The sequence below is a fragment of the Monodelphis domestica genome, chromosome 1 (assembly GCF_027887165.1).
Source record: "Monodelphis domestica isolate mMonDom1 chromosome 1, mMonDom1.pri, whole genome shotgun sequence".
NCBI classification, from domain to species: Eukaryota; Metazoa; Chordata; class Mammalia; order Didelphimorphia; family Didelphidae; genus Monodelphis; species Monodelphis domestica.
In genome coordinates this window covers 115,503,093-115,525,514 of record NC_077227.1, presented here as the reverse complement: position 1 = coordinate 115,525,514, position 22,422 = coordinate 115,503,093, and the positions used below count along the sequence as shown (strand labels likewise).

Sequence of the window (22,422 nt, the reverse complement as noted above, 5' to 3'; positions counted from 1 at the left end):
ACAAGGGAGGGGAACTAGGCTCTCCCACGCCGCGGGGCCGGGCCGCGCGGGGACACTGGGAGCGGGCCGGGCCGTTTCATTGTGATTCATAGACTTGTCCGGCGGCAGGAGTGGGGAGCTGGGCGGGGGAGGAAGAGGACTGGGGGGGGGGGGGCCACATGGCGGCCCAGATGCCCGGGTGACGGCAGCGCTGCGGTCCCGTCGCCGCCTTTGTGCAGGGGAGGCGCGCACGGGGAGGGAGGGGGGACCTAATCCATCAAATTGTCTGGAAATTGTGAAGAAAATTCAAAAACCATATGGTCGCCAGAGCTCGCGCGCTCTCGGCTGCGGAGGCCGCGGCCGTCCCCGCACGGGGAGCGGCGGGGGGCTGGGCCGGCGCTATTGTCGCCTGTCAGCAGCGGCCCTGGGCCCATTTGTCCCCGGGTTTCATGCTTTACGCTCAAAATTACAGCCCCATCCATCCTGAAAGAGCGCGGCGATTTATGTCGCCCCAGAGAAACTGGCCCCAACTCCAGGCCGCCAAGGCTGGCAGCGCTCCCCCCACCCCCTACCCGGCGTCTCTGTCTCTGTTTCTCTCTGTCTCTCTGTCTCTCCCTCTGTTCCTCTCTCCTCTCCGAAAAGTCTCTGTCCCTGGCCTTGGTTTAGTTCCCCTCGGCCCCCAGCCCAGCCCCCTATACCAGATGGACGTTTCTCACATCATTTTCTCAAAGAATGGGAACTGAGCTGGTCCAAACCTGAGGCCTTGGCCCGGCCCAAGAGTCGAGACCAAGGATGGAAGCCTAGCACCCGACGGGAGGTGCATCGGCACTGGGAGCAAGACTATAATGGGCTAAGGAAAGGTCAGGAACCTAGGCAGGGGCAAGACACCCCTCTTCCCTCCACTAATAAAACACACAAACACACACACACACACACACACACACGCACGCACGCAAAAGCCCAAACATCCAGTCGTATGGAATAAAGCTAGAAGAGCAGGAGAAATGTCCGGCTCCGCCATGTCCTGGGCCAAATGTTCTTGCATCCTTTCCACCGGGTCCCACATTACTGCGGGGTACCCAGGAAAGTAAATTGTGACTCCTGAGACCCGCAGCACTAGGCCAACTACTCCTCACCAAGAGTCACCGCGGTCACAACTAACAATGGTAACGCCTTCACTCGAGCTCCAGAGCCTTGTGTGGGGACTGCTACCGTGAATATTGCAGAATGGCTTTCAGTCTTCTCTCCTTTGCCAATCCAAGTAGACAATGGTCTCAGTTCTTGCGCTTCAAGCACCGAACCCTCTGCCCTAAGGCAGCGGGAAGAAAAGGCTGAAGAAGAGATTTGGATATTTACCGGACACACGGCCAACGTTGGTTTCTGTCCTCCAAAACACAGATCACATTCATTTGACATACTTATATTCACAAACAGCCCCCGGGGTTCTTTCTCAGACCCAGGTATTCCTTTACGCTTAGTGACCTAGGTCCTCCTCCTCCCCACCCCAGCACACACATACACTCATTTGTATCTGTTTGTGCAAACACACGAGCGCCGTTTAATTTTACCCGGAACTGGCGAAGCCCAGCTGCCCATGGCTCATTTCGATCGTTTCGTTTTGTTTTCAAGTCAGTCTTTTTCTCTTCCTTCTCTCACATCCTTATCCTATTTTATCATCCTCAATTCCCCTCCTTTTCCGGGGGCAGAGATAGAGTCCAAAGGGTACACAGGGAACACATCCCGTCGGATAGGGGGACTTGCGGATCCCAGTGGAGGGCCGGATGGTAGACAGAACCAAAGATGAAAAGAGGTCAGGGGAATTGAGGCATGGACAAAACCAGCCGCTAAATAACTTTTCGGACGCTCAACTCTCCGGCGCCCAAGGTCGGGTGCCTTAGTTAAACACAATCATCGTCGAGTTTAGTCAAGGGCAAATATTTTATTTGTGGAAAGCAGAGGCCGAGGGCAGAATCCGGACAGTGCGTGAAATTCACACTGGAAACCGAACCCTTTCTGTCCAAGTAGGGCCAAGAGCAGGACCATAGTAATAGTGCAACAACGCAATCGCCCCGGGAGGGAGTTTGGGATTTACCTGGTCTCTGTCTCTGTCACATGCAAAACAATGTTTCAAAGTAAAAAAAAAATCATTCCAGAGCTCTGGGTTATTTGTGTTCGTTTTCACTGCTCCCAGCCCCCCGGGCGGCCGCCGCCCTCCCAGGAAAACGCGGAGCGGCTTCTCAAGGACAGCAGGAGCACAGCGGGAATGGTAAAAATAGCTTTAATCGGCAATGTGAGGCAGAAATTGCATCGGAAACAAACCTCTACTCGCTAGGAAAAGAACGGATCGATTTTCAACTTGCAGGTCGGACCCCATTTCCCCCCACCCCTTCCCCGCGCGAAAAAAGAAAGGAACATTTCAAAGGAGGAAAGAACTACCCCGATCGCCCGCAGGGAAGGGCCCTGCTCCGGGCACAGGCACCACATGCAAGGAAAAAATCAAAAAGGCAAATTTGGATCTTCCCCCTAACTGAAATCGGGCTGAAATGGCCCAGGTACCCCGGGAAGAGGTGGGAGGGAGGGAGCGGCGACCTGGGTCCCTTCACTCCCGCTCCCTCTGTTGCTCTTGTTTAAATTCTCCGTTTCACTTTTCGTTTGTCAGGCATAGGACTTCTGAAGACGTTTTAAAAAATTGAGACCTCCAAGAAAAAAAATGGGGAATAAAGGATAAGAAACTTCCCTCCCCAATATATAGGTTTAAATATTTATACAGAAGCCATACAGAATTGCACCATTCCGGGGTACTCTCTGACCCGCAGCCCAGGTCTGCAGAGTCGAGCAGAGGAGACAACCGCGGCCTGGACAGCGGCAGCGCCGGCGCGGGTCCTGGTGTCCAGGCCCCGGGCAGTCGGTCCGATCCATAGGTGAGGCCGGGCCACTGTCTCGGGGTTTATTGCTTAGAAAGGAAGAAGCCGGGCCGGGCCAGGCTGCGGGGGATAGGGACCAGCCCGGGCTCCCTGGGGCCTACAGTCCGGGCAGGTGAAGGAGTGGAATACAGTCTAGGAGGGGCTGGGGATAGGCAGGAGGGTAGGAAGAAGGAAAGGAAGAGTAGAATGGGATCCTAGCTCCCATCGCAAGGTCCGGGGAGCTGAGAAAAGACCGGGTCATTGGGAAAGGATATGAGTTGCTGAGGGGTCTCATGTGTCTGAAGAGGACAGGGGACGCTCAGCTCCCCGCCCCTGGACTCAGTCGTCCACGTCGATCTCTACGTCTTCCTCGTCTTCCGAGCAGTCCTGGCTACTGGCCGGCTGGTCCGTGAGGGGAGAGGCGGGGGAAAGTTGAAGGTGGCCCGCCCCAGGGGCCTGAGGGGGGCCGGTCGGCAGGGCAGGTGAGTTGGACCGGGACTTGGGCCGCCCTCCGCCAGCCTCGGAGTTCTGCTCTAGCTCGGCCAGAGCCACGATGTCCACCTGCGAGCTGGGCCCCAGTTTCTTGGCTGACTCCACGTCGGCCTTCATCTCCTCCAGGTCCCGCTTGAGCTTGGCGCGGCGGTTCTGGAACCAGGTGATGACCTGCGCATTGGTGAGGCCCAGCTGCTGAGCGATCTGGTCGCGGTCGGCCGGGGACAGATACTTCTGGTAAAGGAAGCGCTTCTCCAGTTCGTAGATCTGATGGTTGGTGAACGCGGTGCGCGACTTCCGTCGCTTCTTAGGCGTCTGCCGCTGCCCGAAGATGGTCATCCCGTCGCGGCCTGTATGGAGACCATAGGCAGGTTGGAGGTGGAAATGGAAGGGGTTGGGGTAGGAAGTGGAAAAGGTACACCCTCCCCCTCGTTTCCCTAGCCTTTTCTCTCCTGGGCCTGGAGAAGGATCCCTGAATTCCTCCCCAACACGGTCCAGGGAGGCCTGGGCCCAGGGTATGCGGCAGCACCGGCTCCCGGGGTCCCTGACACCAGGGGACCAAATGAGTGTGTGGTTTCCTTGCCCCTGTTGAGCACGGGACACTTGGGAATAAGCAACGCTCTAAACAGAGGCACAAGGGGCAGGACAGCGTGGGAGTTTCGACTCCAGCAGCACCACCAACCAACCTAAACCCACCCCACTTGTAACTATCCGCCCTAAGGAAAAAGACAGAAAACTATGTAGCCCCATCTATGCCTGACCTGGCCCAGCAGTAGCTAATCCAGGCCTCAGGCCAGAGTCGGGTAGAAGGGAGAAAGGGCGAGGGAGTAGAGGGCCCGGACCCGCTCGGGATGGGGGAGAAGCCAGAGCTTCCTACTGACTAGCTGCAGAGTAGGGACGGGCTGGCTGAGCCGGGGTCCGGCAGCGGGTCCTACCTTCGGCAGCCTGCAGGACGCTGACCTCCAGGCCTTTAAAGGTCTTGCTGGCTAGTTCCTCCAACGCACAGAGAGGTGAGGTCTGCGAGAGTAGGGCCCGGCCCGCCAGGGGTAGGCTGCCCGGGGAGTGCTTGTCGGCTGCGGAGAGCAGGTGCGCCGCCCCGCACAGCGAGTAACTTCTTCGCACCGACGGCTTGTTGAGAATGTCCTCGATGCTGAAAGGAGTGAGTGGCTTGTTGGAGTTGGCTGGAGGTGGCAGGTGGTCCAGGGGACTACGGCGCCTCTCCTCTCCGGACGACGCTTTTCCTTCTTCTTTGGAAGTCATGCTGGGCTCGGGGGCCAGAGCCGGGGCAGGTTCTGGCTATGGGCGCTCGCGGGAGCCGCTGCCAAACCCGCCGCCCGCTGCCCGAACCCCAGCGAGCGGGGGGGGAAAAGTTCCAGCCCGGGCTACAACTCCAGACGCGGGGGTGGGGTATGGGGGTGGAGGGCACCGGGGTCCTTGAACTGCAGCCCGGCTCGCTGGGGGAGGGGAGAGCGGGCTGAGCGCAAGGTTACCGCGGCGGCCGACAGAGCTGCCCGGGGCCCCGGGAGTAGGTCGTAGGGAGGGGGCGCGCGGGCGCCGCCGGGGCTTCCCGCAGTCCCGGGCCGAAGCGGGGACACTGCGTGCTGGGCTCCAGTTTCGTCTTCCTCCGTGCTATTTAAAGGTGTCAGATGTCTCCGCGGCCCCTGGCCCCTGGTCCTAGCGGCTAGGGGTTGGAGGAGCCGAAGCGAAGGCGCAAATCCAGGACTGCGAGAAGAGGCGGAGAGACGGGGCAATTGACTATTGCTAACAAGTTATCGTTGATTGGGAGGTAATCAATTATCCGCAATGACACTTCTTCTCTTCTCTTCTCTTCTCTCTTCTCTTTTCTTCTTTCTCTCTCTCTCTCTCCTCTGCCTCTTCTCTCCCCCTCTCCTCACTCCTCCCCCACCTCTCTCCTCTCTCTCTCTCTCTCTCTCTCTCTCTCTCTCTCTCTCTCTCTCTCTCTCTCTCTCTCTCTCTCTCTCTCTCTCTCTCTCTCTCTCTCTCGCCCTCTCCCTCTCCCTCTCCCAATGCAGCCGGCTCTAAGTTGGGGCCTCATTAATTAGGAGGCCTGCCTGGTAGGTGGAGCCGGCTTGAATTAGAATGCTTAATGCGCTTGTCATTTTCTGCGGCGCGATTTGCTTGGACATATATATTTTAAAATTACATTATCACCCGGCTTTATTGCATCAGGATAATACAGTCTGATGAAAAAACATCCGCCCTCAAAACACCGATTTTCCGGTCCCTCCTCTCGCCTTCACGACGCTAACGGTGATTTCCTCGAATCTTTATTTTCTCTCCTTATTTCTGTGATTATATTGCTCATTATTTGTACGTTAAGTCCGAAGCAGTTTGCGCCGCTTGGGAGGGACGCTGGGCCAAGCTTCGGGAAGGTAAGGTACAGAGACGCTGTGAACCGCGTTGACTTAATGTTTTTTGTTTTGTTTTTACGGAAAACGAGATTTCCCTATTCCTTTCTCGGGGTATCTTGCTCTCTCTTTGCTGCCTTTCGGGGATCTCTGGCTTCCCTTCGGGTGGTAACGAGGTGCAAAGGATTGGTTGGGAGATCCCCAGTAGGCTCTACTGGAATCTTGGGGGTCAGGTTGGGCTGTGTCAGGCCCGACTGAACTGGGACCAGAGCGGAGCAGGGGCCAGGCAGGACAGCGCTGGGCCGGGCGCGGGGATCCCTGCCGGGAAAGATAAATGGTGGTCTGCAGTTTGACGCTTGGTGGGGTTCAGCTTTTTGCTCACTTTAGGCTTAGATGTCCTTGCTGCAGACAGAACAATATGGCGAAGTCGGGCTCAGAATTCAGCTCCAGATTTGTTTGGGGTTATGGAGCGGGGATGCTACGTTTCCCAGGGCTTGGCATTTGGGCTGGGCAGGATCCCAGGGGAGGCCACGGGGCCGGCTTACCTCGGACGGGCTGTCCTCGATTTGTGGAGCAGGTTGTTCTGAGACCCCGGGGGCTCCTGGATGGTCCTGCCTGGTTCTGCCGGACAGATCGTGGTCGTGTTCCAGGAACACCGGGTGAGGGGGAGGAGGGAAGAAGGAGGGGGTTGGCGTCGGGGGCTAAGGGGGCAGGCTTTGGGCCTCCCCAGTCAGGATTACCAGCTCAACCCAGCCAAGCCTTTCTTCATTTTGCCTCGTACGGGGGACTGATTTCATCTCCTGTCCCAACTCCTGCTGAGGTGGGGGAAGGCGCTATAAGTGCAAAAGGGGGGCTAAACTAGGGGTTCAGCTTCTAGGAGGCTTATCACATGGCTTTGGGGGGCCTGGGGAATCCTGTAACCAGACTTGTATTTGTGACTTTTTTTTGTAATTGTGTAAATTTGTGCATGTATATGAGCGGGTGGACCGTGTGAATATGGATTTTTGTGCATATTCATACATTTATATTTGTTTTTGCTTCTGTAATTTTTCTGTACTTAAGTGCTTTGTTTTTAGGTGTTTCACATATTTGTCCATATTTATATGTATGTTTGTCTGTACTTATTTTTACGTATCTATTTGTAAATGTATTTTGTGTTTTATATATTTATGATTGTCTATGTGTACCCTTCCCCCCCCCCCTTATTTTCTGGAGTATCATGTAGAGGAGGTGCAGAACTAGAAAGACCTCCCACCCATAGAGCTTTGTGCAGAGCCTCCCTGTTTTTTAACTCATTTCTGAGAAAATCCAGGAACACCTCCTACCCCTACCCTTTCTGTTCAGGAGTTTGTTCTCTGTTCTGTGTCTTGGTCAGGCCTTTTGATCCTCCTCTTGAAGTTCTAGACAGGGAAAAATGTGAGCCCCTAGGAAAAAGCAAAGAAGAATGGGGGTGGGTGGTAGGGGAGTTAAGCCCCAGAGCCTCAGATCTGGGAGTGAGAGAGGAGGACTAAAGGGGTGGAAAAGGGAGAGGGACAAGGGAGTATGAAGGCCAGGGAAAAAATGGAGGGTTAGACACAAGAAGATGGAGAACCAAGAGCTAGACAAGGACTTTAGAGTACAAAAAGTGGGACTGAATGGTTCCCTGGTTGTCTCACACCTTGGAACTCAAGTAATTTGACCGTCCTTCCATCCCTTCTCCTTCCCCCACCCCCCACTTCCCACCGAGGATGCATGAGGAGACGCCTGATAGAACCCATTTTTGGCTCTCTGTAAATACTAAGAAAGACACCCAAGGTCCAAAGAAAACTCCAGTGCTGTGCAGATGGCACAAACCCAGAGTAAAGGGAGCTTAATAATTTGGGGTCTCAAGCTCTTCTTTTATGCTTTTCTCCCTGGCCTGCAGGGACTTTTGTGCTGGGTGCAGATGACTGTAGTTCATTCCTTGAAGGGCTGGCTGTTTAGAGAAAATCTGATCCTTGAACACAGCACCCATCATCTCCAACTAGTTCTCATCTCCTTTTGATCGAGAAAGTTTAAGAAGTAGGAGACTACTGAACCTAAGTTTCAAATATCCATGGGTGAGAGATCTGTTGCTGCTTCCAAAGTTCCCCATCCCCTACTTCCCCAACTCTCTTGCCTGCTGGGCTGAGAGACTAGAAGAGATCCCTGGCTTCTTGGCATCTATATATTCTAAGTATGAATCCCTGGCCCATCACTGTGCAAACAGAGGTCAACCAAGAAAATAGGGGCCAAAACCAGTATGAGTGTGGAGGCCTGTAGGGGTAGAGGGGCTGGGTGTGGGACCCCAGAGTGGGATCTAGGGTACTGTGGTTGGGGGGGGGAGGATTTGGAGGGGATGACTGGATAAGGTTTGGCTTTCTGAAAGGATTGAAAGCATATTAGGCCAATCAGAGCTTCTGGGTTTGTTCAGTCAATCTTTTTTTTTTCTTCTGTTGTTTGTTTATTCAAAAGCAGCATTGTTGTCTCTGGACTGAGCTGGGGGCTTCAGGGTGCATGGAGAATAACCAAAGGGCAAGAAGAAGGAAGTCTTTTTTTTGGTTAAGGACAGTTTTGTAGGGTAGGAGGTTTCCTGCCAGGTGGGGCCTGGACCCAACATAAAACTGCCTCCCCCCATCCTGACATATCTTTTTTCTCAGCTCCTCATTTGGAGTATCCCCTTCCTCTATCCTGCAGGACCTGCGCTGAAGAAAAGCTAGGTCCAGTCGGTTAGAAGGCTAATCTTTGAAGAAGACTGGAGAAGCTAAGGAGGGGGTGTTAGAAGAACTGGACAAAAGCTCAGATATGGACAAGTTGGGGAAAAGTAGTGGTGGTATGAGTGAAGGATGACCAGGGTTGTTAGTTGGAACATTATTCCCCTAGTCCGTCCTCCCTAATCTGAGTCTTAGATCCTTTCTGCGACGCACCTTTTCCCTGGCTTTTGCATCTGAAGTCTGGGTTAGGGGCCTGAGGGAAGTGGGTTCTGCCAAATATAATCTGTAGGAGTCTGGGATTATGCTTCATGGGGAGTCTGGACAGAAGAGAAAAGGGACTAGAGCAGAGAAAGGACATTGACCCACAAACAGGGTGCAAGAGATACCAGACTGACTTGTATAGAGAAGGGCAGAATAAAAGCAATGAGGAGGAAAGGAACCCAATGGCAGCCGAATTCCAAGTTTTGGTCCTGAGAGGTTATGGGTAGTTGCCCATTCTTAAGCATGCACTCATAATGGCTTCATTCTTCTGTTTCCCTCCAAGTTGCTTCCTCTGAGTAAGGGGTTTTTTCTTTCCCCTCAGCCCATCCTCAGATTGTGGAGGTTCCAAAGTTGATAAAATCTTCCCTGAACCCAAGAAATCCAACTCTTACTTCCCTTTGAAAAGTACTACCAAGCACTACCCAAAGTGTTCAGTCCTGAACTGCCTAAGTCACTGTTCTCCCCGATTCCTTGAGTGACTGGTGGACCCTTCCTCTCCAATATGGACTTCTGTTATTGATTTAAATTGCTGCTTAAATTTGTACTGACCAGCCAGGCTCTTCTGAGTTTTAAGCAAAGGCTCAATACTTTCCCACCTTGGTTCCTTTCCTCCTCAAATGATTGCCCAAGGGAGGGCAGAGCAAGCCAACAGAGGCCTAGAGAGACCCATTCTTCCCATAGATATCTGGTCATCACCTCTCCACAGCCCTCTGGTCAGAGGGGAATATTTGGAGACTCCCAATTCACCTAGGCTTGGAAGAAAGAAAGATCTGAAACAGATTTCTGATCTGAGAAAGTCACAGTAGAAACCTTTGTCAATCCACAAATTTATGCTATAAAGTGAAATAGAACTTGAACAAACACTATAGTATTACCAAGGATATTCCAACATAAAATTTGCCTTTTCCTTTCCACTCCCCACTTCTCATGTGTGTCCTTCCAAAAATTCACTTGTTTCAATCATCCTACTTTTCAGCTGTTGAGCCAATTAACCAGATAATTTTCAAATCTCCACTCTCTATACTCACAGATTCAGATTGAGTCTGTGAATGTCGGTGCCATAGTCACAGAATGGGCCTATTTTCAGTCAGTTTATTTCAGCATCTCTAAGGGCACTTCTGATCAGGCATCAGATTCCCTGTCCTCCTTATTTTCCAGCAGCTCAACCAGTTTTCAATCATATGCTTTTCGTAGTATACTTGCATCTGCAGCTGTATGTTTGCATGTCTGTATTCTAGATATGTGTCTGTGTGTTCCTATGTATGGTGCTTATGTGTGAATATACATATATCTGCATATTTGCATATCTGTATCCTTGCATGTATATGCTCACTATATTTGTGTGTGTGTGTGTTTGTGTGTGTGCTTTTGGCAGGTGAGGGGATTTGGAGGGTACCTTGGAGGGAGGGGGTTTAGGAGAGAAGAAGGGGAAGGGACATATGGGGTTTTGAATGGGGCAGAGGGAACCTGGAAGAGTAGTACTGTCATCAGATCAGCAGTCTATAGGATTGGAGGTCACACTCTCACCCTCATCTTGCCCTCAATCCTGCCTGATGTGGAAAGCAGACAAGGCAAGGTAAACTGGGAACTTCAGGCTAGTGTCTCAGCTCTGCCTTCGCCAGGCTCCATCACTGTCTCTTAACCCAAGAAGGAGAGATAATACATGATCTCCTCTATGAAATCTCATAGCTCAAGGCTAGGTGTGTCCTGGACAGTGGTTGGATCTGGACCTATAAAATCCCTGTCAGAAGTGTACTGAGCCAGAGACCAGATATATTTAGGGAGGAATTGGAGGGTTGGATTTATCAGCCAAACTCCAGCCTCTGGTAACAGTAGGTAATGAGTGAGTGGGCAAATATTTTATTAATTGATTCATTAATTGCCACAGTGTAAAACCAACCAAAAGGAGTTATTTCTTAGCATAGGAGAAAAATACCAATGGAAAGTTAATCAGGTCTCATTCTAGTGGTCCTTGTATTCCTGTTCATTCCCAAATTATTTGGATATAAGCTTTGCTCCCTCAGTGAGGTCAGTGACTTGGAAGGTCTGTTGCCTGTGGTGCTTATATGTTTGTTTTACTGTCTTAATACAAGTCACATGGAAATGAGGTAAATTCCTTACTTCGTTTCTACTCCATCAGGTGACTGCTCACAGTCCGGAGAATTCCCTCTCCTCGAATAGACATATGCCTGAAGCTTAAATGAATGACTGGCTCTTGCATACTATCTTGCTGCTTTCCCATCCCAGCTTAGTCGGGGTGGGGGGAGGAGGGTGGGGGGAGGGGGGGGAGGAAGTGATTAGCACCCTTCTTTCTTTAAACATTTAATAAGTGATCTCTATATTGAACTCTGTATGGGGAGCTGAGGGGGTATACAGGGGAATCAGGATTTCTGATGTCCTGGAACTCACAACCTAATTAAGATATGAAGAGATATGACCATTCCTTCAGACCTGGCACTGGAATCTTCTATGCTTACTTAAGGCTTAGATTCCCTCAGGTAGGAAGTGCCAAGAGTTTTCCACCCATGGGCCAGGGGGAATTGGGAAGCAGTAGTTACGGCTCAGGCTTTTCTATCTTTGAATATTAGATACCTGGGCTTTTAGTCCCGCATTTCCTGTGAAGCAGTGAACATACCTGCTTGAGCCACAGAGAGACTTAAAGAGATTTTGATTTAGGATATAGCTAAACTTAGATGTAATGTTGTAGTGAATGACTTTGGACTCCCCCAGACCTCCTTCAATCAGTTGGGGATAAGCTACCTGACTTGTGTAGAATAGCCTGAGTGATTCTCTCTCTTGTATTTTCTAAAGACTTGAGAGATCCATATATACCCATTTGGGTCCCCTTCAGGATTTAAAGTTAGTCTTGTGCTACTACTCTGTATCCAATTAAGCACGGGCCTTTACTGATATTTTCTGATTATTTCATATAAGTAATTCTGGTCATCTCAGGTAGCCTAGGAGCTACCCTGGAAAGGACAGGGCAGACAGGAAGAAGGCTCTCCTCCCAACTCCACTTTCCATTCTCTCTGGCACCCCAGCCTCCAGATCAGATCTGGGTGTATAGTATAAGGCAGAAAAAAATTGATTAACTCTCTTATACAGAGAGTTAGAGATGTATTTAGAGTCAGAAATGAAATTATACAGACAGAGACAATGCCAAAAAGATGGGGGGGGGGGGTAAGGAACAAGGAACGGGGACAAAAATTCTGCCTGAATTGATTAAAGTGGGGTAAAATGTCACGACTCCCTAAATCCCCCGTGGCTGCATGAAGGTGGCAGCTGGGTTATGTCCTAGGGTTCTAGGGCTAGGCTTGAAGTAGTGATGCCAGTTTAAAACAGCCTGGCATCCTTATTAGACATAGAGTTGGGGAGGGGGGAAAGGAGCAAGACATCATTATCCTCTGGTCCTCTCTGCCACACTCACTCCAGTAGCTTCAAATTGCTTTAACTGGAAGGGACCTAAGTTCAATGTAGAGCTGAAAATGAATTACCCATCTCACTGTTACCTTCTCCTCAATATTTTTTATTTGAGGATTACTTTTGGTAAGGGAGCAGTCAGAAATACATGTATGAGATACCTCCGAATGTATTCTCATTAATGGGAGAGACTTTTGGTTTTTGGTTTTTGTATCCCTGGTGTCTGGCACAATGCCTGGCACATAGCAGTCGTTTAATGCTTTCTAACATGAGCTCTACTAGCTCCCAGTGGCTAAGGGTGGATTTCAGGCAGCCTAAACATCGTAGGCACCAAGGCACAAAACTAAACTGTGAACTCTGGGATATTTGTCCTTGGGGCCCTCTCCCGTCTATTGGTCTTTCCTGTCTCATCTTCCTGAGGCTTCTACTGTCCTCTCCTCGCTTTCCCCAAATTCTCCACTGCTAGAACTTCAAGCAAGTCAGCAGGCTCCTAAATACCCCATCCTTCGAAAATATCGCTGCCACCCCAACTCCAATTCTTTTAGAAGACAGAATGTAGCCAGGGGGTGCGGAAGAAAGCAATCTGACTCTTAGATTAAAGTTAGTCACATTAAGGTGTGACCAAGTGAAAGTTTTAACCCTCCCCCAGGGGTGTTTACATTTCAAAAGAGGAGTTTTGTCATTCACCCCAAGTGAAAGGAGATTTGGTGGAATGTGTGCAGAAGCAGACATTTTCCAGATGTGGCTTTCGTTCTCCCGCCCCTCCCCCTCCCCCTCAGCGGGGTTAGAATCAGAACCCTGGTCAAGTGACTTCTAGAAAACCAACTCCAATTCTAACTCTTAGCTGTAAAGTGTATGGAGAACGGGAAAAAAGAATTGACTGAGCCAGTAAGAACTATAAGGATGAGACAGAAACAGAAACAGATAGAGAGAGACCAAACCAAAGGAGACAGAGAGAAAGAAACAGAGGCAGAGAGCAGGAAAGGGAGAAGAGATGTAATGGAGGAAAACGAATACTTCCAAACCCACCAGTACTGAGGCAGGGATCTCGACCCGAGACAGCCCAGGGTTGGAGAGGGGGCTAGATTTGAGGGAGGGGGAACTAGAGACTTCATTTGGAGCTGAGGATGCGCGGATCGATGGCACTTCAGTGTTGTGGGGCGGGGGCGGGCTGAAAGGCCTGACTCAGACCTCCTTATAATAAACTGCGCGTGAATAATTCAGGAGCCGAATGAAGCTCATTGCATTAGCGGCGCCGCGGCAGAGCTGCGCTCCGCCTGCAGCCGGGACAGACAGCACTGTAATAACCATCGCGCGCTCCCGTTCCAATAAAGAGCGGGAGGGGAAAGGCCCCATAAAGTGATTATCGAAAATTATTTCCTAGGCATTTTCTCGTTTTCTCTGGGAGGTAGATGCGGAGAGAGGAGTCACCAGCTCCTCCCTCCCTTTGCAGTGCCACCTTTCATTAAAGCTCAAGACCCTGGCCCCTGGGAGAAGAAAACCCGTTATCCAGGTCTAAGGCTTGGGGGGTGGGGGTGGGGGGCAGGAGGAACGGACAAGAGATGCGGGGGTCAGCTCCTCGAACCACCAACCTTCTTTCCTATCACCCTCTGAACCTGGAGACCCTCTCTGGGGCTCTGAGCCAGCGGCGTGGGCCGAAGGTGTCCAAAGGGGAGAAGGCCCTTCTTTCAGGTCCCATAGAGGATTCATGGGAGGTTTTAAACTTAAATTGTTCACCCTAATAGAGAAGATCATTCACATTGGCAGTAGGGTCCCAGGGACGGGGGAAAGTGGGCTAAAGGCCATTGAGGCTAAAAGACTATTGGTGTGCCCATAATGACTCCGGAAGCCTTTGTCGGGCCCATCTGACCTGGTGAAGAGTTCACCAGGCACTCTGGAGTTTGAGGCTGGGCTAGCAGTGATCCTGCAGGAGATGTGTGGAGGAGAGTCCAGACTTTAAAACGATTGAAGCTTTGCTTTTGTTCGTATAATCCGGGATTTCCTTCCCTCTAACGAAAATGGATGTACTCACTCCTTCCTCCACCCCTGTCAGGATCAGGAGAACTACAGCCAGGTGGCAGGATTTGGAGGGAGGCCAATGTGCCTGGTTGGGGGACTTTCTGACAACCTTAGTTCCCTTTTTCTATCATGTCTGGGGGCTTCTTTCATTCCTAAACAGGGCACTGGTGTAAAGTCTGGTACTAACATTAACTCTGAAATTAGACATCGTTCCCAAACCCACAAACAGAGCCATTCCTCTGTCCCACTCCTGCTCTATCCAGTCCCTCTTGCAGCAAGGTTCCAGATACCTGTAACTACTTGAGTGAGCAACAGGACTAGAAAGAAATAAGAATGTCCCAGTAAAATGGACTCTGAATGTTTATTTTGTTTGAGCAAAGTTTAAATTCCTTCCATCTCCATCCCTCCTTCCTTCCTCAGCCTAATTCTCTTCAGTTTAAACAATCAGGGAGCCCAACGGTCTAAATCCCCTATACTCCAGCACACAAAATCAAAGTCAAGTACACCAGACATTTACACTGAGTCTCTGTCACTCCATGTCTATAACACACACACACACACCTCCAACAAAATGACACATTCAAAATCACACTGACATGAATAATCATATTCATTGATTCTAGCACTTATGCTCAAACTCACTCATAGAGACCCACTTCTACCAGAGCCTACTCCCACACATATCTAGACACACTTAAACCCAATGCAACCTGGAAATGCATTACACACACACATACCCACAGATAGAGATCTCACACTTCCTCCAGGGAATCCTAGGAGGGAAAAGGAATAGAGGACATGAAGTCCCATTCCACTTAGAGCCGGTCTTTCAGTCCAACTCCCAGAGTGTCTCTGTCCTTTTTGAAGCCTGAAAAAAATGTTTTCCGATTGCCCTGTCCCACTCCCAATGCCTTTATCCAACTTGTTTCCTCCTATTCTTCATAAAGACTTTGTTTCCTTTTGCTTTTAGTTCTAGTATCCTCTTCTCCCACTTTTTTCCTCTCCCTCCCCCGACTTTTTTATCCTTTCTTCTCTTTCCTCTTTGACCATTCTTTCTTCTCTTCTTTCTCCCCCATTTTCTCCAAATCCCTCCTCTCTTCTCATCATCTTTCATTTCTCTCATCTTTTTATCTATCTGTCTGCCTGTCTGTTGGTCTGTCTATCAGTCTGCCTTCTTCTATATCTATCTTTTCAGACCTGTCTGGAAGTTGAGATGATCTGGATAACTAGAGAAATATTAACTATTTTTATTAGCATATTTGGAAAGTTCAGGCTCCCTCTTGGGTAAAGAGAAGCCTTTAGAAAGGATAGAAAGAGTATGTCTGAGTTGGGGGTGTGTGCGAGGAGAATGGGAGGGAGGTGGGAGAGGGTGAATGAAGAAATTCTTCCAAACCTGCTCTGAGGTCCTGGCTCTCTGTCAAGATGAATTTCTAATCCTGGGGATGTAACAATACAGGATCTTATCCCTCCTCTTCCCTAGTGAAGTAACACTTTGGGGACCTACTGTTTACCTTAAAAGTAAGCTTTGAAGTTATTTTTCAACTTTCCATTTCAGGAGGCACCTAGGGAAGGACGAATGGAAGTCAGACATCATGAGGCCCTTCCGGATATGTTGTGGGGAGACCTGGAGCCAGGAAGGCAGGGGCGACTCTTCCCGGGAGAGATAGCAGGCAGGATAACCCAAATTGCCGTTGGTCTGTGCTCCTAACCCACAGCAGGGGACATTACTGAGGGTTTAAATGTGCCAAAGATCTCTCCAGAAAAGACGCAATCCCCACTCCCCGGCTCCACAATGGAACCTTTAGGAATGCTCCTGATCTGGATGTGTCTGTCCACATCCCAGTCCATGATCTTACCTGCCTTGGAAGAGCTTTACAAATACCTGCTATTAGAAGATGAGAGCAATGACAGACCTTCCTGGAGTCAGGAGACTGGCCCGAATGGACCTCTTTAGAGGTTCTTTCAGTCGGGAGTTGCAGGTGCTGAAAATGAGTCCAGTGACCGAGCCTATAGGCACTTAGTAGGTTCTTAATAAATGCTCATTGAATTACATTTTTACACCAACCTGGCAATGTCATTGTCAGGCATGGGCAGTTCTGGGTCCTTGGGGATGGAGAATGCCCAGCCCAGAGTAAAAGCTGGGGCGGGGCTAGAGTCTGGGCGGAGCTCCTAGTAGCCCTCCCTCGAGGCCCGGAGCCTTCCCAGGGCTCCACCGACGCAGTCCCGGCACGGCCCGCCCGGCTCTCCACCAGCCCCATTACGCTGTATTTATGCTTCGCTTTATTGTTTTTTTTTTATCTTCCTATTATTGTCTCACTCTGGGGGAGGCAAAGGATATAATATATTCATCTTTATTATCCCAAATCTGTGTGAGGCATTTAATAAAACGCTGTTTCTGCACAGCCGGGGATATTAGCGATAGCTATTCCGGAGCGACCGCGCCTAGGAACAACGAGGCAGACCGACCGACGGCTGCTGGCACGGCCTGCAGACGTGTCTCCCCCGACCCCCCAAGAAGGGCTAGAGGGAGCCTCGCCAGGGGATCCAGCAACAAACACCCCTAGCTACCCTACGCCTTTCTTTTGGCAGTCTGCTAGTCCCAATTGGCCGGGGAGTGGAGGAGAGAGGTCCGGCAGTATCTCCTTGCCCATCCCCACCCCACGGGCCCTCCTGGTTTGCCCACTTGGCTAGTTCTTCCTGAAGATACAACTGGGCTCCGTGCTGGCCCATGTGCTTCCTGTGGAGCCTAGGGCTTCAGACCCTGGAGCATGGGGTCTTGGGGGAGGCTGATGGCTCAAAGATCTATCTTGCTAAAAGGAGATCTTCCCCTTTCCCCTGTGTTGGTTCCCCGGCACTCAGCCTAGGGGTTGAGAGGTTCAACCGCTTAACCCAGTAGCCATTTATCCTTACCACAAGCAAGAAACATTTTTTTTTCTGGCTCCAAGGCAGCTTAAGAGGTTCCAAGAACAGTGGGGTTTGGACTTGATCCCTCAGGGCAAAGCATCTCTGCTCTTTCCCCACTTTCCCCTGGAGCTGTTTGAGGGATCAGGCTGGGGATCTTGCCTTGCTCCTGTCCCCTACATTGCAGAGCTGGCTCAACAACCCCTGACAGTCAGTCCTCTCCATTCACCTGTCAGTCATCCAGTCCAATCCTCTTCCACTCTCCAACCAGTTTTCATTCACATAGACTCACCAAAGGTTTGAGAGCAGGGATCTATTTACCCATCCAGTCCTAAATCTGGTTCTCAGCATCCCCTTTGGGATTATGGACATAATGCTTCAGGGGAAGACTGTTTAAATTTGCTTAATTGATCATAATTGGTTTTTTTAATTATAAAATGAACTTCAAGAAAGGGCAGATGTAAGCTGACCTTCCCAGTGATCCTCATTCATTTATTCATTCACTCAGTTAGCAGTCATCTGTATAAAGCAAAGACAGTCATGGGGTAGAGGATAGAAGGCCCATCTTGGAGTTAGGGTAGCCCACCTCCCACAGAAATATACTAGCTATATGTCTATGGACAAGACACTTAAGCTCTCAGGCAACTTTCTAAGACTATAAAGTCACAGATGAGTTGTACATTTGCATCAGTGGAACGTATTTACAGGGTGAGAGATTCCCCAAGTAAATGAAATCCCATATCTGGACAAAACAAAACAAAACACTCTGTGTAGAGATGTGTGGACTAGATAAAAGAAGACCACTACCAGGGAACTCAAGATCTAGCAGAAGGGATATAAAAATCAATTAAACTATGGGTAAGCAAAAATTAAGTGATAACTTTGTGCTAGGCACTGTGCTAAGCTCTAAGGATACAATGAAAAAACAACGGAACTTTACTTCTTCTTTTTTTTTTTTTAATAAACCTTTACCTTCTGTCTTGGAGCTCCAAGGCAGAAGCGTGGCAAGGGCTAGGCAATGGGGGTCAAGTGACTTGCCCAGGGTTGCACAGCTGGGAAGTGTCTGAGGCCAGATTTGAACCCAGGACCTCCCATCTCTAGGCCTGACTGTCAATCCACTGAGCTACCCAGCTGCCCCCAGGAACTTACTTTAAGGTCACCCTTAAGGAACTTCCATTCTAAATTGATAGACAAACAGGTATGTACAAGATACATACAGAGAATGATGGAAAGTAACATTAGAAAGGCAAACACTAACAGCTAAGGGGGACCAGGAAAGACTTTGCTGCAGAAGGTGGTAACACATACAGAAGCATATAGTAGCTACACAAATAATAAGCTGCAGAATAGAATAAATACATTAATAGTCCTGCAAAGACCTCTGAGATTTGAGGACAGATTGATCGTTTCTGAAGGAACTACATCAAGACTTCATGAACGAGGAAGCATGTGAGTTGGGTCTTGTAGAATGGGTAAGGAATTCAATAGACAGAAACAGAGGTGGGGGGAAATGTAAGCTTCCAGGCACAGAGAAGAGAAACATAAATAAAGGCATTGGGAGAAAGGAGGGGAAAGTAGGACTAAAAACACTACCAGGCAGTAGTCCAGTTTACCTGGAGTTTCTGCTACCAGTAAGCCCTCCCCCATCCCAATTCTTGTTAATACTTGAGGGAAGGAGAAATTGAGTTCTTTTAGGCTCTAGATTTTTTTTTAACTCTTACCTTCTGTCTTAGAATCAATACTGTGTATTAGTTCTAAGGCAGAAAAGCTGTAAGGGTAGCAAAGGCTAGGCAATTGGTGTTAAGTGACTTGCCCAGGGTCACATAGCTAGGAAGTGTCTGAGTTCAGATTTGAACCCAGGACCTCCCATCTCTGGGCCTGGTTCTCAATATGTTTAGCTACCCAGCTGCCCCCCTCTTAGACTCTAGATTAAAGGCTAAGGGGAAAATATTCTAAACTAATTAATTAAATAAACTTTTTTTTTAAACCCTTAACTTCCATCTTGGAGTCAATACTGTGTATTGGCTCCAAGGCAGAAGAATGGTAAGGGCGAGGCAATGGGGGTCAAGTGACTTGCCCAGGGTCACACAGCTAGGAAGTGGCTGAGGCCAGATTTATAAGTATGGTTCTCAATCCACTGAGCTACCCAGCTGCCCCCTTAAATAAACTTTTAAAAAGGCTAAGGGAGAGGGGAAGGAGGTAGAGACCCTTTTGGGGCCCTGAGGAGCTACTTCAGAGTAGAAAGGTAAGCTTTTGGGCTTCAGCACATTGGGATCTCCAAAGTTAGGATCAAACATTTGGGATCAAATTCAGCTTTCTTTCCTTTCTGTCTTTCCTGGACTTTCTCTTTCTTCCTACTTTCCCTCGTTTGATAGGATCTTACATTCTAATCCTAGAGTAAGGTCAGGGCCTCATTCTCCATATTAGTTTTGGATTTTCTCAGTGAGACTTAGGGGATATAGTGAAGCATAGCATATGATTGATAACTTTGTATTGTGAAGTAGCTAATAGAGATAATTGACTTATTTCTATGTGCCCCCCAACCATCAGACTAATGAGTTTAAGTTACAGAGGGACATATTTTGCCAATTGCAAGGAAGAACTTTCTAACAACCCAAAAGTTATCCAACAACTGAAAGAGTTGGATAACAGTAATGAGTTCCCTGTCACTGGAAATATTCAAACAGTCTCAAAGAACACTATTTTGTCAGATCTGTAGGGGGAAAGTCCTTTCTAATTCTAATTTTCTGGTTTGCAAGCTATTCCAGTTCTGAAATTCTATCATTCTATAATAAGGAACATCTCAGACACTACTGATCCACCCATTCATTCATTCATTTGAGTTCGTGTTTCATGCTTCCCTTCAACTGGTCTGTGACCTTGATGGCCCAACTGTTCTTGATGACAAGGGCCATGTTCACTTTTATTTCCCTTTCCTTTCATAGTACAAGGCACTGTAGGAGTCATTTAATGTGTTTGATGATTGACTGGCAATTACATCTGCATTTGTCTGACTGTTCATCTGCCTCTCAGGATTTGGATCAGATGGGCTGCTTGGGGAATGAAATTGGCCCCCAAGGAGGAGTTCTGATGTTTGAACTTTGCAATCTAAAGCTCAAAGCCACCTAGTACAGACCTGTATTGAGCCCTGTTTTGGGGAAAACAAGGAAAATAGGGGTACTCAGGCCCTGTCTTCCAGAGGCTTAATGGAGCCAGAAAGAGGAAACACTTGGAACAAATAGAGAACAATTGTAAGACTACATGGTTCAGATCTTCAGTGTTGTTGGAGTTCAGAGAGACAGGAGATCCGTATGGGTTGTAGTAGCCTAGGAAGGTTTCGTGAGAAGATAGAAATTAAGATGTGTCCTTAAGAATGGCTAGGATTTGAAAAGGCAAAGAGAAGAGATTGATGTGAGGAGAAAAGATTGAGAAAAGGGACAGTTAAAAAGAGTCCCTTCCAACTCTAACCTATGCTCTATGTTCTAAAGCCTGTGGGGAAAGGTGGAAGTTACCTGGGGAAAAAGACACAAGAGATTAGAATAACTGGAACAAGGTGTAAAAGTTTGGAGAGATGGGCTGGGGATAGGGCTAGATTGTGATGGATCTTAAATGCCAGAATAATCTTATTAGGGAATAAGAGCCATTAAAATTTCCAAAGCAAAGGAAAAACATTGCCCAGTAATCTGGGATTTTTCCTCAAGATTACCCACTTGCTGTTTGCATCATGACTTTCCTATCAGAATCATCGACCATAGAGCTATCTTGGATATGCCCAGCCCATACTGGAGCCAATAATTTCAGGCATAGAGCACTGCCCAGGGTAGCTTTTAGGTGTCCTCCTCTCCTCTTCCAAGGTTATACTTCCTAGATCCCCTCTTCTATACTGGGATCTGAGAGCACTTGGCCCATCCAATTCCAATCTCTGGGCAGGAGCTGTGGTGCTCACCGGTGCCAGCCGAGCTAGCGTGTGGGCGTTCCTGCACCGGGCCTGTCACGGTGTGGGCTCCTGCCAAAGAGGGGGAGTGCTGTGTGCGTGGAGGGTGTCAGGGGTGGTATTGTCGGCGCACAAATGCTCAACTTTATGTACTTTTAACTAGAGGTGTAACAGATGGCCCTGTTTCAGTCCAAGCCAGGGAGAGTGGTGCCCATTCTGGCTGCAGCCAATCAATCCCGCCACTCTGGGGGGAGCTCCAAGCTGGGCTCCGAGGCCTGGAGCCAGCAATCGGGGAAGGCTGTCTGCTCAGACTTGCCCGGGCGGCCGATGCCTTCGCCAGCCACAGATCTTCCTCAGGGCAGGCACAGTTGTAGAATACAGGCTGGGAGAGGGGCACCCATGGCTTATAATACCTTGCTCAGAGGCACTGTTTGGGTCTGGAGGGTGAGGTCCAGGGAAGTGGACTATCCATTTCAGACCCAAAATTTAATTCACAAATGTTGTGTACTGTCAGTTCCTCCAAAATGGGGCACTGATATGGGCAAGCAATACTGTTCTGTAGGCTATAAGGTTCAGAGAACTGGGAGCATTTAATGACCCCAAATGGACTTGTCCAGAAATTTGTCCCCATTCCATTTTATTCACATTAAACTCTTTATTCTCTTTCTCTCCCCCTTAAACATGGGACCTAAGAGAATCAGAACTCCTAACTACAAGGTGCCTTTGAACACTAGTGAAATAGGGCTCAAGGAGATTGAGCAAAGTGATTCTAGATTTTTTCCCAACTGCCCAGATAAAGAGGATTCTGGAACATCAGGGCAGAAAGCAGGCCAGGTGCTATGTGTGCCCAAGGAGAGGACAATCACCCTTACCAGAGCAAGTAGATGGGTTTTTTTTCAAGGTAGAATCTTACTTTGGACCCTGTATTTGAGGTGGTATATTCATGAGCCTGGCTAAAGACAGAGGGGATAGGTCCCATGGTCCCTGTTCTCTACCAAGCTGCATAAGAACAAATTACTTACCCCTTCCCTGACTAAGCCTTCAGCCACTTGTGTGTAAGAGTGGGAGAGTTGAAAGAAAGAGATTGCTGGTAGAGGCACCCTCTGAAGACAATGCTTTGTTTCATTTTCACAGTTTTGTCAGAAACAGCAAATTCTGAAGAGTACATGGCCCAGAAGCTTTGAACACAGTAATAATAACTGGCATTATATAAAACACTTTTTTTAAACCCTTACCTTTTGTCTTGGAGTCAATACTGTGTATTGGCTCCAAGGCAGAAGAGTGGTAAGGGTAGGCAATGGGGGTTAAGTGACTTGCCCAGGGTCACACAGCTGGGAAGTGTCTGAGACCAGATTTGAACCTAGGACCTCCCATCTCTAGGTCTGACTCTCAATACACTGAGTCACCAGCTGCCCCTATATAACACTTTTAAA

At 49.1% G+C, this 22,422-nt stretch overlaps 1 protein-coding gene and 1 long non-coding RNA gene across 2 annotated transcripts; one reads left to right on the top strand and one right to left on the bottom strand.

The window, feature by feature from the left end:
• Positions 1-1,898: 1,898 nt before the first annotated feature.
• LBX1 (ladybird homeobox 1) lies at positions 1,899-5,274 on the bottom strand. Its single transcript, XM_001369810.4, has 2 exons — positions 4,310-5,274; positions 1,899-3,724 (listed from the first exon to the last, which is right to left on the bottom strand). Exons 1-2 carry the CDS (start codon positions 4,632-4,634, stop codon positions 3,222-3,224), a joined length of 828 nt encoding a protein of 275 aa, XP_001369847.1. The 5' UTR covers positions 4,635-5,274; the 3' UTR covers positions 1,899-3,221.
• Positions 5,275-5,337: 63 nt separating this feature from the next.
• LOC103105777 (uncharacterized) lies at positions 5,338-16,518 on the top strand. The gene is made up of 2 exons (XR_008913498.1): positions 5,338-5,767; positions 15,710-16,518. It is a non-coding gene; the product is annotated as an uncharacterized LOC103105777 (long non-coding RNA).
• Positions 16,519-22,422: the final 5,904 nt, after the last annotated feature.

Bases quoted from the DNA above. Each gene is read 5' to 3' on its own strand.
- LBX1 (XM_001369810.4), bottom strand. From the start codon at position 4,634: ATGACTTCCAAAGAAGAAGGAAAAGCGTCGTCCGGAGAGGAGAGGCGC. The intron at 3,725-4,309 runs GTAGGACCCGCT...GTCTCCATACAG, and splicing joins CGTCCTGCAGGCTGCCGAAG to GCCGCGACGGGATGACCATC.